Source organism: Calidris pugnax, unplaced genomic scaffold (assembly GCF_001431845.1).
Source record: "Calidris pugnax isolate Ruff unplaced genomic scaffold, ASM143184v1 scaffold118, whole genome shotgun sequence".
In the NCBI taxonomy this organism is placed as follows: Eukaryota; Metazoa; Chordata; class Aves; order Charadriiformes; family Scolopacidae; genus Calidris; species Calidris pugnax.
This window is the reverse complement of record NW_015090855.1, coordinates 2,208,739-2,224,661: the sequence shown is the minus strand read 5'-3', so window position 1 is coordinate 2,224,661 and position 15,923 is coordinate 2,208,739. Positions and strand designations below refer to the sequence as shown.

Genomic DNA, 15,923 nt, shown 5'->3' with positions numbered 1-15,923 from the left:
GGCAGGAGACTTTGGTTTTTTTTGCCAACCTAAACAGCAGTCTGAATTCTGTCTTGCATGAAGGACAAAGAGAAAGCCTGTATTCTCCTCTCAGAACTTCAGTTAGCACCCCGTGCTGGGATCTAAGGGTACCAGCCAGCCAGAACTGCTCATGTAATTTCTGACCCTCTTTGAGCATGTGCTGGCCTGGCTCACAAGGGTTTGTGGGGTAGGAGAAAAAGAAAAGCTTAATGGAGAATAAAAAAGGAAAGTCTGTCTTTTTGGATACATATCTACTGACAGTCTTGCTCTTATGGATGAGAACTTACATGAATGAGTAGTTACTCAGGCAGGTATCTGTAGGCAGCAGTCCATTGATGCATCTCCTCCACCTTTGATGGAAGTGATGTTTCACAGCTTTGTCTTGTGGTAAACTGTGCTAACCTTGAAATTAGTGCTTTTTATGCTTTAATGGGTAGGAGAAATCACACTGTTAAAATTGCGTGGGCATTTTCACTAGGGGGGAAAAAAAGCAAACTCATGATTAACAGTAAGTCCAATGCAGTTGATCAGAATTGTGTTATGGGTGTTTTTTGGTTTGGTTTTTTTTTATTAATGGAAGTAGGATTCAGAGAGGTCTATCCACCATGAACCCTTCTGGTCTGGTGGTAATTAATACCTGGAGAAACTGGGCAGAAGGGCACAGTCTTGGCAGTGGGAGAAAAGAATGCATATCCTCTGGGGCTGAAGACTGAGTTCAGCTCTTACATGCTCTGCCTGATTACTTCTGTTCCTCTGAGAACATAGACCAGGAAGTGTCCTCCTTACACTCCCAATACAAAAATGCAGCAGGGTGAGGGAAATGGTGGCAATTTCAAGTATTTCATCCCTCCACGGGTTTGGTCATTATGACAAAATCATACTGCACTGGGAATCCATGCTCAGTGCTGGCAAGGCTGAGGCACCTCTGGTTGTGTGTGGATGGAAAGCTTCTGGTGTTGTGGGAGGCTCAATCTAGGACACATGAGCTCTGATAAATTGTAAACCCTTCAGGGTCAGGCTGGGCATGTGTGTTTAGGACCTGGACATGGAAGTCCTGCAGTGGTGCTAAGGAAACCTAAAGGAGAGTTAATGTGCTGCATTTACATTGGCCTTACCAATGATGGCATTGTAGTGTTGTGCATTTAAGGCCAATGTTGTAATTAGTTACAAGCCAAGGCTAACATCTTTGGCAATATAGAAATAGAATGGGAACAAAAAAGGTGATCAGAGAGGTGGGGCCGCTTCCATTTTATTAAAAGAATTTTTCAGCCTTGAAAGGGTGTTGATGGGTAACACTGTACAGCATATAGGTGTTGGCTGTGGAGAATGTGGAAAGGAAATGATTAGCCATCATTTCTCCCTGTACAGCCACAGAGACCCTTCCAAGTCAAAGTATTTGTTCCACAATGTGAAGTTAAATAATGAAACTTCTGTGTACTTTTGACCTACGCAGAGATTTTTGTGTCAATGATTGCAGGAAGTGACTAGACAAACTAAGGAAAATGTGTGACAATTAAAGGCCGTAGTCTGCTTGCAAAGTCTGGTGCATGACAGATCTAAGGTATGGATTGCCTCAAATTTGAGTATGTGTCTGGGGAAAGCCTACTATATTTGACTTATTTCCTATGCTTTTCCCTTGAATATCCCCTACTGGCTTCTGTCAGTGTCAAGGTGCTGGGAGAAATGGATTCATAGATCTGTTCCAGTATGATGTTTCGTTTGCTGAACAAATGTGGAACAAAATAATGGGTTATGCCCAAAGAGTTACAGTCAAGAGATAATAGATGCTTTAGAGCAGACTTCATTCTTTCCTTCATCCTTGCCTTGCTTTCTTAGCTTCTTATCTTGCAGTCATAAGGAGCGTGTGCTTGTCTGGAGGGCAGTTGAATAATTGTTTTGTTGCAGTGTTTCAGTAACTGTCAAAGAGGCAAAACAGATTTAGCTTGTTATTTCTGTCCCTTTCCTCCAAAGTGTCATTTTGCATTACAGTATTAAAAGCTAAAACCGAAAAATCTAAGAAATAGGTCCATGTGACTCTTCTTAAAGAAAAGTCATGATGGGAGTAATTTGCTTCCAGCAGTAAACATAGCAGGCTTTGGCTAAAAGGCTCTTACTGTCAGAAACCTGATTTATTTTTTGCATAGTGAGACAATGCAGACGGTTGTTAATGTGACTGCATGAAACTGGCCTGTTTGATGAGCCCCAGCTGGGTGACACTGGTTAATTTAGCCAATTAACCTGTATTAGGCAAGCTCACAGAGTGTTACCCCCGTGCTGAGGAAGACAGCGGTGTGCTGCGCTGCAGGATGCTGCTGGGAATAGTCCCTGTGCAACAGGAGAAGCCAAGGAGAATGGAGCTCTGCTTTTCAACTTTTGCTAGAGAGCAGAAGTTCAATTCCCTGTAATTGATTTGTCCTCATTATTGTTTGGATCTTTTCAGACTTCCAGTGGTTCTATATTGCACAGCTAAATGCAGCTGACTTTGTCCTACTGTTTGATCATTATATGTGTATCTGTGAGATTAGATTTGTTATAAACAATTCACTTTTTTTCAAAATGGCAGAGCTTAAGTGGAAAAACAAACTTTCCTTTGGTGCCACAAGGCATATCAGCAGGGAACAAAAGTTATACGCAGAAAAAATAAACTTGCTTTCCTTAACTTTAAATGTATTTTCCCTCTTCTGGTTAGCCGAGTTGCATTTTGAGAAACAGTTTGTCCAAGTTTCCTTAGACTGCTTTGCAAAAGAGTTAGGAGATTAGTGGCTGTGATGTATTCTATGATTCTGTGTAATAGATAATTGTGAAGTCTTTGGAGCGATGCTTGTAAAACTCTTTTGGACCAGAGCCAGTATCCTCTGGGGCTGTAACTGGGCTCATCCGTTACTATATGAACCACATAACTTGCCATATACCACTGCACAAGCTTCCTCTGCCAGCCAAAGGAGTTGTTTGTTAATATTTGGAGGATAATGAAGCTGTTTTAGTGGCTTTTCCAGGTGGTGTGTGCTCTGTAGGAGGGAAATTAATGACAGTTTTCCTTTATTACATGTATTATATTTCCTTCCGATGTGGTATGGTGTATGTCTGCACGGACACCAGCGCTGGCAAGTATGGCACAGGCTACAGAAAGATTGTGACACAGGTCTCTGTCTAAAGAGTGTTGAGAATTCAGTGTAAAATACACAACCTTTACACCTACCTCTTTCTCTGCTGGTGCAGTCAAAGGCATTGGTCAGAGAGGCAGTCTCTCTGTCCTTTTATTCCCTATGTTGATTATTAAATGTCACAGTTCAGATCCCAACAGCTGTTCCTGCTGCCAAACACTTCTGTGCTTTCTGGTCTTACTGACACTTAAGCCTTTGTGTCTTCTGCTGCAGCCCCTTCGACACAGAGAACCTGTTTTTGTCCCCTGGAACCACTGCCAAGTTTTCTGTGGGCAGCAGGAAGAGCTCTTTGTACAACTGGACTCCACCAAACACTCCCAGCTTCAGAGAGAAATACTACCTGGTGAGTATGCTGAGGAGAGCAAAATGCAAAGTGCAGACTTGATTTTTGGATTAGATTTGGCTATTGAAGAACACACTCAGAAATGGAAAAACGCAGCACTCTAAGGCTGTTGCAGTTTATTTTGGGGATTCGTTGTTTGTTTGGTTTTTTTTCTTTTGAGTTCTAGTTTAGATTTTATAAAAGAAAAGGGGAAGGAAAAACCCAAACTCTGCCAAATATTCCTCTTGGCAGCCAGAATGGTAGGGATGTGGGCATCTGCTCTAATAGTCTGTGTAGCCCAGGGGAATAGAAAACCCTGTCCTCCTTCTCATTCACTGAAGAAGGTTTTGTTTTAGTGGTTTGTATAATCCTGTTAATTCTGCCATACAGCCCAAATACTGATAACATTGCACATATGTTCCCCTAACATCAAGTCTAAGTCAGGTTTGGCATTGTCTCACCAAAGCAGCAGAATATGCAGCCTTCTTCAGAAAGGTTTATTGCTTGTACAGGGTATATTGGACTCTTAAAAATGAACATTTCCTCTAACCACTACGTTCACATCCTGTCCTGAGCTGATGTGACATAAAAGCTGCTTGGCAAGATTCTTTTTTTCCAGAAACAATTTTTTAGCTTTCTTGGTAGCTTTTTTTCTGAAAGATGTAAAGCAGAGTTGCTACTGCTCCACTCAGCTCATCCAGTAGGCTCTTCGTACTTTGCTTCGATGGTTTTTTTTGTCCAGTCCATGCTGACCTGGCTCTCTTGTGCAGAAGAGCCCTGTGGTTTTGATCAGTTTGGGTGCGTAGGTTTCCAAGAACAGGAAACCATAGCTCTCTATCTCAGGCAGTATCTCATGCTTTTCAGTTGTCTGCGTGCTCTCTTACGAGTCTGTTTGCCGCAGTCTCTTCTGCAGCAAAGGCAGAACCAAGGGGATGTCACGGATGAAGCTCGCCCTCCCAGCATATTGAGCTACTTGGCTGCCTGTGATTTCGATGTACACGGGAGGAGCAAGCCCCACACTCCTGCAGAGACCAGCGAGGCAGACTCCTTCAGCTCCGAGGATCAGAAAGGGACAGAATCCAGAAATACAACTCCAGGTCTAGACCACGGGACTTTGCCATCGGTGATTATTCAAGAGACTGGTGCAGAAGAGCAACAGCATCCTCTTCCAAATCGCACGACTCTAGATATCCTGAAGAAGACTCCATGTGCGGACGGATTGCCAAACAACCCACCTGGTTTTCTGAATCGTCACAAAGGTAGCAGAGATCCTTTCAACCAGACCAGAAATCGCTGTCTGACAGAGCAAGACATTAGCCAGAAAAGCTTGAATGCTGCAAATGACCTGAAACTAGATGGACATACAAAGTCAATTGATAAGACTCTCCAAGAAGTGTTAAATTTGCTGAAATCACATAATGTGGGGCAAGCCCAACTGGAGAAATTGGAATACCAGGTTTCATCTCTGAGGGATAAATTAAAGGTATGGTAGTGTTTTACTCTTGGTAGATGGTGTAGCTTCCACTGTTACTCTTGAAACTGTAGATGTCCTGTGATCTTGTGGTGGATTTGACTTCATGATGTACTGATGGCATGTTCCCAAAAAGTAAGTTTGGCCACCAGAGGTCAGGCACTACTCGGAAAAGGCAGCCTTGAGAAGCAGCGACGCAGGAGTACTATGTTACACAGCACCTACTAGAGACAGCCTTCAAATGCTGTGTGCAGATCAAAGAGTCTGGAAAAAGAAACTAAGAAACTGCATGCAGTAAAGGTGGAAAGTAGTCTGGGCTAAGCAGAATCCAAACTGAATGTCAGAACCTCTGCATTTTGGTTTGCTTCTAATTTTTCTGATGTTTTTCAAATTTAGTATACCTTGAGATGACCGTGTCAGTTCATCAAACCTAATGTTTCTCCAGGATCACCTAGTTTGTGTAGGCAGCTCAGTCTGTCTGACAAGTCATATGATGCTGAAGAAAATTCTTTCTTTAGAAGAGAGATCCTGGAGGAGAGCCTTCTGCAAGCAGTGGGTTATACTGCAAATTTGGTAGCTTTGTAGCAGACAGGGCCAGAGTGCAGTATCTTGTGTGATAAGATACTGTAAGACTTGCTCTAAGGGCTGGAATAATAAATGATGTTAACAAAAGTGCACTGTCTTCCTTTTCTGGGGCAATCACTTTAGAAATATGAATTGCTACTTCTAGATCTGAAACAGGGAATAAGTGAAAATTGCAGTAATGGCAGAAGATGCAGAGAAAATCAGCTCTCATACTAACCTTAGCAGGCTTGGAAATCCAAAAAGGAATACAGACAGATTAAAATATTGAAGAATGTTTTGAATTTAATTCGCTATCAGTGCTATACCAAGAACTAACTTTCCTGATGTGTTAAGTATGAAATCAGAAAAGTAAATTGATTTGTTATTAAGAGTAATGTGAAAACCAGCAAAGAACTGCAAAACTGCTTGATAACTGCAAATAACAGTATTTTTCCTTCCATTCCCCCAACAGCTAAAGGCACCTCATCACAAACATTCATCTATGGAAAGTTTAATGGTGGAGACGGTGCTGGAAAGTTTTGACTTTCTAAACGCTGACTGTAGCGCTGATGAGCTTTCGTTGTTTGGAAGCATAAGAACAGCCAGCATCAGGTATGGATCTGCAGCACTTCATTGCAGGGGACAAGGGTGAGGGGGGCTGATCCCACCAACACTGGCAAAGTAAGGATTGTGTGGAACTGCCATCGATATGAACATTCAGGGTAGAAACCACTGGTTTTGGATACTCTGTGATTCATAATTCCTACCTGATTGAAATGGCAGGAAACTTGAAGTGAACTTATGGGACACACTGCAGGATGTCACCTGCAGGACACGGTAGAAAGCCTAACGTGTGGGACTGCAAGAAACAGGCTTATCCTTACCAGGAAGGTGCTGAAGGTTCTGCACTAGTGAGGGAGAGCTGCGAGTACCTTGCAGAGCTCTTCTACCTCTTCCTTCTTTTGAATTCAGTTTTGTAATTTGCAAGTTGTGTAGCACTGAATTTTTTGTTCCAGAGCTGCAAGCCTGACCCTGGGAGACTTACTACACTCCCAGGCTTGTCTAGTTGGGAGAACACCAAGGGATTTATCCTGTGTGCTGCTTTTGCAGTTCACCCACTGCAAATGAGCCAGCAGCTCAATTCACATTATCTGGAAGCATCTTTTACTAGTTTTGATTCTCCAAAATGGGATTTTGTGGCATCAGCTGATCTGGTATTACTGACCTGGAATGAGTTTTAGAAATAAAGTCCTCATGTTTTTAAGAAGTATTATAAATGCAATTAAAAATGCTGTTATCATTAAATAACCTGGTTTGTACTTCTGCAACTTGCTAGAAGGCTACTGTTGCACATCTTCATGTTTACTTAGTGATGAGTTGTTGGGTTTTTTTCCCCCCTATTCTCAATAGCACATACAATGACAACACGCTTCAATCCCTCAGCTGTGACACAAGAACAGAGACAAGAGATGTAACTACTGGTGATGACAACTTAGACACACTTTTGATAACTCATCTGAAGCTCTGCAAAGCTCTTCTGCAGGTGAGGAATACCTATGGGTTTCCAGGCCACTCGTAATTGTTGAGTCTCATTACAGACAAAAGGGAATGTGTAGCTGGGTCTTTAGTAGAAGCAGAAAGACTCAGAATAGAAATTGAGTCCAAAAAACGCAGTGTGTACTTGTGTATGCAGGGAACTTGTCATACAAAACTCTGCTGCTTTTTTTCAGCCTCTGGGTTTTGCTGATAATACCTTTGTGCCCAAAGCTGGCTGCTACTGCAGTAGGACAGATTTGGGTTGAATTGTGTATTGGTAACAGGTGATCAGGTTTTTAGTGAATGAAAAGCTGCTACTACTGGAGAGAAACTGCAGAGACTGCTTGCGTGTGGGTCCAGAAAAAAACTCTTCTCTCCCCATGAGACCTCATTCCTCAATTAATGTTGGTTATAGTGCTCAGGTGCATTATTGTCCTCGAGTGTTGCCTCTGATGAGGCCGGGCAGCTGAGGACAGTGTCACTGCTGGTGTTGGTCTCTGCAGAGCTGTCAATGGGCAGAGGCAGAGAAGAATGTCAAATGCCAGACAGCCTGCTCCTCCATAACATGGTTTACTCTTCTGTCTGCTGAGCAGCTCTGCACTCACAAGTGACTTGTCTGTGCTGTGACTGGAAAAGAAGCCTTTTGAGAGCAGCTGTTGTTTTTTCACAAATTTTAGAAGTTTGATTCTAAAAAACAAATCCTCATTTGTCTTGAGCTTGATAGTGCCTTTGTTTCAGCTACTAAGATAAGCATATTGCATTTCAGAAACTGAGGTCGCCAAATGTAGCCCAGGTTGTCCAAGAGAGCATTTTGGAAGAAGTATCAGAGCAGACACGAGTCCTGGGGGACGTCTTGGATATGTCTGTTGAAGAAAGTGAGTAACTGCATTATTCCAAGGCATGCCAGAGGTGTGAGAGGTACAGGTAACTCGGAGCTTCCCCAGACACATCGGGGTTTCATTCCAAATTCCTTAACAAATATTCATATAATTAAAACAGCTTTTATACCTAGATTCTTAGAAAAGAACAAGGCTTGTTATTTGGTTGGGTTTCTTTCCCCTGGAAGGAAGGAAAAGATTTGAAGAAGTTTGGCTCAGAGAAATAGTAGCTGAACCCCGGTGTGTCTTAGAAACAGAGATGTTATTGATGATGGAGTTTGCAGTTAAAGAATGGCAGAATAGCCTCAATAAAATCCTCTTTTATATCTATGCTTTTACTTGCTGAGCAAACAGCCCAGCTTCTCTACATCTTTGCAAGAGAAGTTTGGTGTGTGATTTTTCCTTTCTCAGGCCTTCCCCCTGCTCAACTCTTCCATTGACTGTTGGGTGTGACAAAGTGATAAAGGCTCCACGGGAGACTTTGAAGGCTTTTGTTCCCATCTTGGTAAATTCAGTGGCAAGAATGCAAATTTTAGTTGGAAGCATTTGCTGACAGATTTTATCCTGAAGGATGTGAGAATAAACTGTTCCCTGGAGCCAGGCTCTGAGGGGCCTTTGGCACAACGTGATGAGGAACGTGTAGGAGTCTGAAATGCAGAACACAGTTCAACATCTCTATAGGCAAGGGTGAGAAATGACAGGGTCTAAATGATGGTGAGAAACCACAGGGTATTGCTTCAAGTGCTCTTCTGAAGTGCTTGCTGAAAGAAAGCCTCAGCCTGTGCCCTGAGGTTCAGAGTTCTCCACTCATGGAGGTACGTAAGCCGGGATCTCTAAAGAGCTTGGAAACAGCACATCTCCTGCTGGTAGAAATGGAAACAGTTAAACTCACAAAAGCCCTTCTGAAACTTGACTTGGATGCTGGGATGAAATGAATGCTGAGACGCAGGAGAGCTGCGAGGCGTCTCATTCAGGTCTCATAATAACAGTGAGGGAGCTCAACCCAAGCTTGGGGAAATCGAGGCTTGGAAACAGCACATCTCCTGCTGGTAGAAATGGAAACAGTTAAACTCACAAAAGCCCTTCTGAAACTTGACTTGGATGCTGGGATGAAATGAATACTGAGAGGCAGGAGAGCTGCGAGGCCCATTCAGGTCTCATATTATGAGGCCCATTCAGGTCTCATAATAACAGTGAAGGAGCTCAACCCAAGCTTGGGGAAATGGACGCCTGCAGATGTTAAAGTACTGGCAGCAAATCTGCAGCTTTGAACAAAGCCATCGCTATAACGCAAATACACATTGTGCTGACATGTCTCCAGATATGCCATCTGCTGCCTAATTTCTCATGTAAAATCCAAAATCCCTTAGAGCTCACTAACTTTCTAAAATGTCTTTTTATTTTTAACTTTTTTTTTTTAGTTATTCAGAAGACTAAAAAGAAGAAGCACTATCTGAAAATCTGGAGTGATCTCGCAGAGCCTGGCAGCGTCTTGTTTGCTTCAGCAGAAAGATTCTGTCATGCACTGAAATACACACTGACACTCAAAGTGAAGGAGAAATACCCTGGTCAATTAGAAGCAGGTACCAATCTGTTCCTTGAACACAAGGTCACACCGGTTTCATTTTATTGCAATGGTCCTTGTGCATTTTAAAAATCAACTAAAACTCTTATTTTTTTGTTCTGAGGAGCTTACATCTGACCACTCTTTAATTTTCTCCTTTGTTCTTTTCTGTGTTGCTTTCAGTGTTGCAGAGGCTGCAAGAACAGATCATGACCTGTGATGGGTTGCTCCCCTCTCCCTACCTCCAGACAGAACCGGTTACTTTATTCCAATTTTACAGCTACCTGGAGAAACACCACATCACCAGCCTGGAGAAACACTTGGGGAAACTCGCAAAAGAAGGTAAAGGCAGCACTTGGCTGCTTTGCTTGAGCACACGAGTCCAACAGCCAGTGGCTGCTTCCAGGGTTACTGCTGAACACAACCTTTCAGAGCAGGAAACAGCCCAACCCTTGCATTGCCAGTTTGTTGCCATTTTAATTCCCCTTACCACCCTGTGAGTCTAATTAGAACAGGAAAGACATGCTTGACTCCCATGTCTTACCGGGTAGGAAACAAAACAGAGGTGAGAAGGATGGGTTTGTCCTAAGTGCCCTGAAAAGTGGGGTCTGTGATGGTCTGTTGAAGTTGGCAGTGATCTGCAGCTGGATTCAAGGACAGAGTAAGTGTCTGTAGCTTCGTGTGACTCTTGCAGCTGTAATCAGACACAGATAATAGCAATAAAATTTCAGAGGTTACTAACGTGCATTTTCTAGCACGAGGTAGCCAGTGTCTCGCTGAAGCCTAGTCCAACATGTGAAAGTACTTTAAAACTTTGTCTGTCTCAGGAATTATTTTAAAAGCTGTCCCTGATATTGGCTGCATCTTTAGTCTTATTTTGATGCAAAAGCCTCATCTGGTGGGGGACTAAGAACTTGTGCATTGCTAGTCAGTGGAAAAGACTGGGAATATTCTTCCAATTGAAACTTGTCAATCTAGTGCCTGATTTCTTTTCTTTCTTTTTTTTTTTTTTGTTTTGTTTAATATAGAGGGGTTTTTCTGTGACCAGTCCAGCTAGATCCATCAGAGATGTTTAAGAGTATTTCGCTTGATCATGTTTTCCTTATTTGAGGGCTACTCTGCTTGTCCTACTGTCCAAAGGTGCAGTTCTTTTGCACTGTATATTGTACTCCAGGCACCCAGGTCCCGAAAGGAGCAGGGCTTTGCTGCTTTGTACTCCAGGCACCCAGGTCCCGAAAGGAGCTTGACTTTGCTGCACCCTGTGGACTAACACTGAAATAATCCTCTCTGCACCATTTGTTGGTCTGTCCTGGCATAAGAGGAAATGAAACAATGACAGGGGAAGAAGACAGGACGGTCAAAGGGGCAGTTGTCCCAGTTTGCTTCCTGCCGTGCTCGCTGGCTCGTTAGCCACGGAAATAACTGCCTGTGGCTGCAAGAGATGGAGCTCAGAGGAGTTTGTCTTCTCTTGATGAGGTCTTCTTTTGTCAGTGGGTGAAGCTGAGTCCTTTCACTTGCAGTGATGCTGATCGAGGAGCTGCAATGCCCCGGGCGGCTGAAGACTCTTAAAAAACTGAAAGGAAAGAGACTGAACAAACTGCAGCCTCTGGCGCAGACGCTGCGGCTCCTGGGGACCCTGCAGCTGGACGACAACCACCGCGTCAGCAAAGCTGCCACCTCCTGCCTCTCCCGCGCCGCGGCCAACAGGAGCTTCAGGGAAAGGGTAAAACTGCTGTTCCTGACACCTTTTCTAAATAGATGCTGAAATACACAGGACTTGTTTTATCCTAGAATAGCACTATTCTCCTCTCCGGACTTCAACAATCTATTAACTAGAACCTAAAGCACCATCACTGCTCAAGTGACTTGTTGGTAGCCTTTACGCAGTCTCAGACATGTAAAACAGTGCTTATGGCCATTGGAATTTGAGTACTTGATCATGCTGAAGTTTATAAAGCCTGCCTTCTATTTTTCTGTTCTCTTTTTTCATTTAGGCTCTCCTTTTTTACACTGATGCTTTAAGTGACTGTGATGCAAGACTTCAGCAAGCTGCGTGTTTGGCCCTTAAAAACCTCAGAGTAAGTATTGACAGCTCTGTTTGCTGTGCATGTCTGGCCAAAATTACTAGATACAAAAATGTGTCCAAGGTGGGGTTTTTTTAAGCTGGTAGGGTTGCTTTTTCAGCTTCCTTCTATTTGGAATTAATGAAATCTTTGGCTGCCAGAATTCCAAACCGTTACTGGTAACACACAAGAGGCAGCAGGCAGAGGGAGCTGCAGCCCCTTGCAGCAGCTGGGGCTGAGCTGGCAGGCACAGCACAGCGCAGAAAGGATGTTTCTGAACTTCTGTGATATCCTCAGTGGTGAAGGACAACGGACAGTCCCTGACTGGGGACGTCCAGCATGTAGAAAAACGACCCACAGTCAGCTATCCATGGAGTCAGCTCTAACTGTAAAAATTTGAAATTGGTTCTTTATTTTTTACCAGCAGCTGATTCTCCTTGGAAAATAAAAGCAATGTTTGCATTGCCATTAGAGGAAACTGTCAGAACAGATTTAAAGCTTTCCAAGAGCTGTGTGTGTGTGAGAAGTGAGTTTGCACACCAGGGATTACTGCGAGTGCAGTTGCTGCAAACACGTAGTCGCGGGACGGGCCCAACAAATCAGAGTCTGATTCCCAAACTCAGATTTGCAGAGCAACTGTTGGCCTTGCACAACTGGCATTAACTCTGTCAGTGAAAGGTCCTGATTGTTCGATGCTCATTTAATGGTGCTGCAGCCCTGAATTGTACCCTTGAACCTTTACACTTATCCATGCCCTGAAAAAGGAGAGAAAATTGAGATCCTGCTCAGAAGCAGCTAACTACAGGCTATGGTGTGGTGGGGGAGAAAAGAAAGGTGACAGCAGAACTCGGATGCAAGATGAGAGTTAGTGTGTATGTGCTCACCTTGTAAAAATGTTCATCACAAATGGGCTGAAAAGCTACTGATGCAAATGGTTCTTTTCTCAAACAGGGAGTGGAGAGCATTGAGCAGGTTGCCCACCTGTGCCAGTCTGAAACAGAGGAGGTCAGGAACGCAGCCAGGGAAACCACACTCTCCTTTGGTAAGGCTTTTGTATGGCTTTAAAATTGGGATTCTGGAAAAGGAATGGGGAATAGTCTGGAACCAGAACAGGCCTGAAGGGCAGCCTGAACACGTTGTCAGGACAATGGAAGCACTTCATGAACAGCAATTTCATACCATGGAGATCCGCTTTGTACCACCCACAGTAACCAGATTTGTAGAACCAGACTAAGGAGATTACTGTAGCATAAAGTGCTTTAAGAACCTCTAAAGTTTTTTAAAAAGGTGGCAGATAAGTGCTGACAGTGCTGCGGGACATGTCTTAATAGTGGTACTGGCAGCAGCAACTTTCTCCTAGATTTTGTAAAGAGGACACTTGAACCAGGCAGGTGACAATTAAAGCCTCTTCTGGCTCTGGGATTTAGAGAGCTTTTCTACAGCAGAACAACAACAGACTCTGTGGGCCCCGTAATCTCCTCTAGCCACCTACAAACCAACTAGTTACTTCTAGTCTTGGTGTTCCTACTCTTCTTCAAATGGTTCCACACTGCATACTGCAGGGGTAAAGAGCACAAACTGGTTTTGTGCTGGTTCATTACCTGTCACTTCACCTGAATGCAGCAGATCTATGGGGCAGTTGAGCTGCTAATGAAATGTGAGCATTCCCAGTTTGCCCCTGTCCAGACACTCATCATGCTGGGAATTGTCTGGTCTAAACACCTTCCATGCCCAGCTGCTCTAGAGGACTCCAGTTCATCTGGGAGGCGGGGATTTCCCTGCTCTTGTTCTTCCTGAAACCACTTCCATTCATGCTTAGTTCTGGGGATCTCCAAACTTGCTTCACAGAAACACTCGGATTCACATGTGTCACAAAACACGTTTTCCAAGGGTGATGTTCCAAATGATTGCTCCTGTGGAAATGTTTACAGGCAGCTTCATTTTTCTGTGGGGGTTTCTGGAAAACTCTTCCCTTGGAGCTGGGTTTGTCACTACTGGGAGCTCTCGTTAGTTCTGAACAAGGTCACGAGAGAAGTGTTTCTGGAGTGTGGCTTTGCTGGGGGTGTTTCTGCCTTCTCCTCAGTGTGGGACGTGTTTTGTGTCTCTCCCCAGGTGAGAAGGGCCGACAAGCCTTCGAGAAAATGGACAGGATTTGCTGTGAATTGAGAGAAACCGTCCAACAGGAGGCGGAAATTGAAATCACCGTGTTTTAGTAGTGGAGTATGAGGAGCTGAATGACGTTGTCCTCACAGCCACAAATGGGTACCCAGGGTTTGGTTTTTGTTGTTTCTCAGTGTCTGGGTGACTGTCCCCACTGTGTCCCCCTGCCCAAGGACAGGGCACGGGGGGGGGGCAGCTTCCAGCCCCCACCAAAGGGACTGTGGGACGCTCTGTCTCTTGGCACAGGGGGAAGGATGAAGTGCTCAACAGGTTAAAAACCAGGATCTCCTAGAACATGGAACCAGGGTGTCACTTGAGTATTTTAATATCCCCATCTCACTGGACTTATCTGTCCCTGCTCAAACTGGAAGTCAAATAGGATCTATTTTCCCACAAAGTATGTTATTAATTTGGCATTTCTCAAAGAGGAGAGACATCATCACTCTCCAACAGTCCATCTAGAAACCAGCAGACAACAGATCACTTACATCAGCTGCTGTGTATATCAGAAACATCGAGCCCCAGGGCTTGGTGCTTTCCTTTTTTGTACTATTTAGTTGCGGAAGGGAAAACTTGTTACTTCAACAGCCAATTTCTTTGCAATTATTGCAATTTAGGACAGGTTCTAGCAGGGCCACATGGCTGTACCGTGTCCATCCCCAGCAGTTCTCAACAGGAAGGTACGTCTTGTCTGTGCCACGGACACGTGCACAGCTCTATGGTGTTTTGATGAGGTCTTTTTTTTTTTTAAAAAGAAATTATTAATTTAGTCATAGACCAAGACTTCTCATAATCATAGACCCAGTGTCAGGCTCCTCAGTTCCCTTAGTGGAGGGTGGCCATAAGGAGGTGCCTGGCTTCAGGTAAATACTTGAAAGGGTTTGGCTTGTGTGTATATATTTTTTTATATATATATAACTTTTCTATTCAGTATTTATTTGTTGGATTTCATACTGTTTTCTAAAATTCTAATAAAACTTTTGAGACAAGCTCTTGCAAGTGCTTTGTAGTGATGTGCCTGTAGCACTCTGGCTGGGTGTAGGGCAGTACCCCCCCAGAGGGAGCTGGGGCAGACACGCATCTTGGGTTGACACCAGCACATGGAACACCCCCTTCTCTTCCCTCTCCCTGAGGAGCTGGGGCTGGTGGTGGAGGCTGAGCTGCTGCTCTGCCCCGTGTCAGGCTGTGAGCAGCAGGTTTGGGTCACGCTATTCCACAGGAAGGTAAAACTTAACGGGCTGCTTCTCTTCACTCTAACTCTGCTTTTAATTTACAGATTTATTTAAAAGCAGGGAAGAGAAGTTGTTCTACTTCGGTAAGTTCACTCCTTCCCCAGGCCACGCTACCCCTCACTACAGAGAGGAAAGAGTTGTAAGACAGGGCTGTAGCTTTTCTTGAAAATAGATACCAAAAGGTAAGTACTTTAATCCAGCCGGGGGCTGCAGCGCTGAGAGCAGAGGAAGCAATAACACTCTCAGGTACATTCTTTAAAAAAAGAATTTTATTGTTACAACTAAAATGAGAACTGAAAACTTGTATGGGAAATTGAAAAACTGTACAATTTTACTGTGACCTGTGAGGTCGTTGCAGCGGCTTACACAAAAGACAAGATACCTGAAAATGTATTATACCAAAACATTTAGCTTTTTTGTTTTTTTATTTTTTTTAAAAAAGTTTATTCTATGGCAATCTGTAAAAAAGAAAGACCTGATGAGTAAATATTTGCTTAAGGCATATAGCAGAGCAGCTCACTAACTTTCTAACAAGTTTAACATGGATATTTGTCCATTTTCCAAGAATAGGTTAACCAATACACCCACTGTGAAACGCTACGGTATATACACACCCCAACTACTACATACATATACAGGACATCGAAACAAAAATGTTTACAGTTCAGTACTATAAGCCTTATCCACACCTCACCGGGCTGGGGGGAGGGTCCAAATTCTGCGTTTGGAACAGATGGAAGAAATGGCAAAACACAGGGGCAGAAAGGGGGGGGTGGTCAAATCTTCACCATCTGCAGAAACTTTCTCTTGTTAGAGTAATTTGCAAGTTATTCTGGATTCAAAGGAAGGATGCTTTGCTTTCCCATCAAGCCTAAAATTTTGATATTCCCACCTGGGAAGAGTATAGAGGTGGGTTGGTTGGTTTGGTTTTTAAACGGGCCACCGGTT

General features: G+C 43.7%; 1 protein-coding gene across 5 annotated transcripts in view; it reads left to right on the top strand.

Moving 5' to 3' along the window:
- The window catches only part of FAM65C (family with sequence similarity 65 member C), a 53,700-nt gene extending 38,968 nt beyond the window's left edge, over positions 1–14,732 (top strand). For all 5 annotated transcript variants that reach the window (XM_014943782.1, XM_014943781.1, XM_014943783.1 and 2 more), the window contains 11 exons: positions 3,399–3,528; positions 4,409–4,990; positions 6,015–6,154; positions 6,953–7,085; positions 7,845–7,953; positions 9,378–9,539; positions 9,704–9,862; positions 11,041–11,243; positions 11,515–11,598; positions 12,535–12,625; positions 13,696–14,732. In XM_014943782.1, coding sequence (XP_014799268.1) covers positions 3,399–3,528; positions 4,409–4,990; positions 6,015–6,154; positions 6,953–7,085; positions 7,845–7,953; positions 9,378–9,539; positions 9,704–9,862; positions 11,041–11,243; positions 11,515–11,598; positions 12,535–12,625; positions 13,696–13,796 — 1,894 coding nt within the window. In that variant the 3' untranslated portion in view covers positions 13,797–14,732. The remainder of the gene's footprint in view (positions 1–3,398; positions 3,529–4,408; positions 4,991–6,014; positions 6,155–6,952; positions 7,086–7,844; positions 7,954–9,377; positions 9,540–9,703; positions 9,863–11,040; positions 11,244–11,514; positions 11,599–12,534; positions 12,626–13,695) is intronic.
- Positions 14,733–15,923: the final 1,191 nt, after the last annotated feature.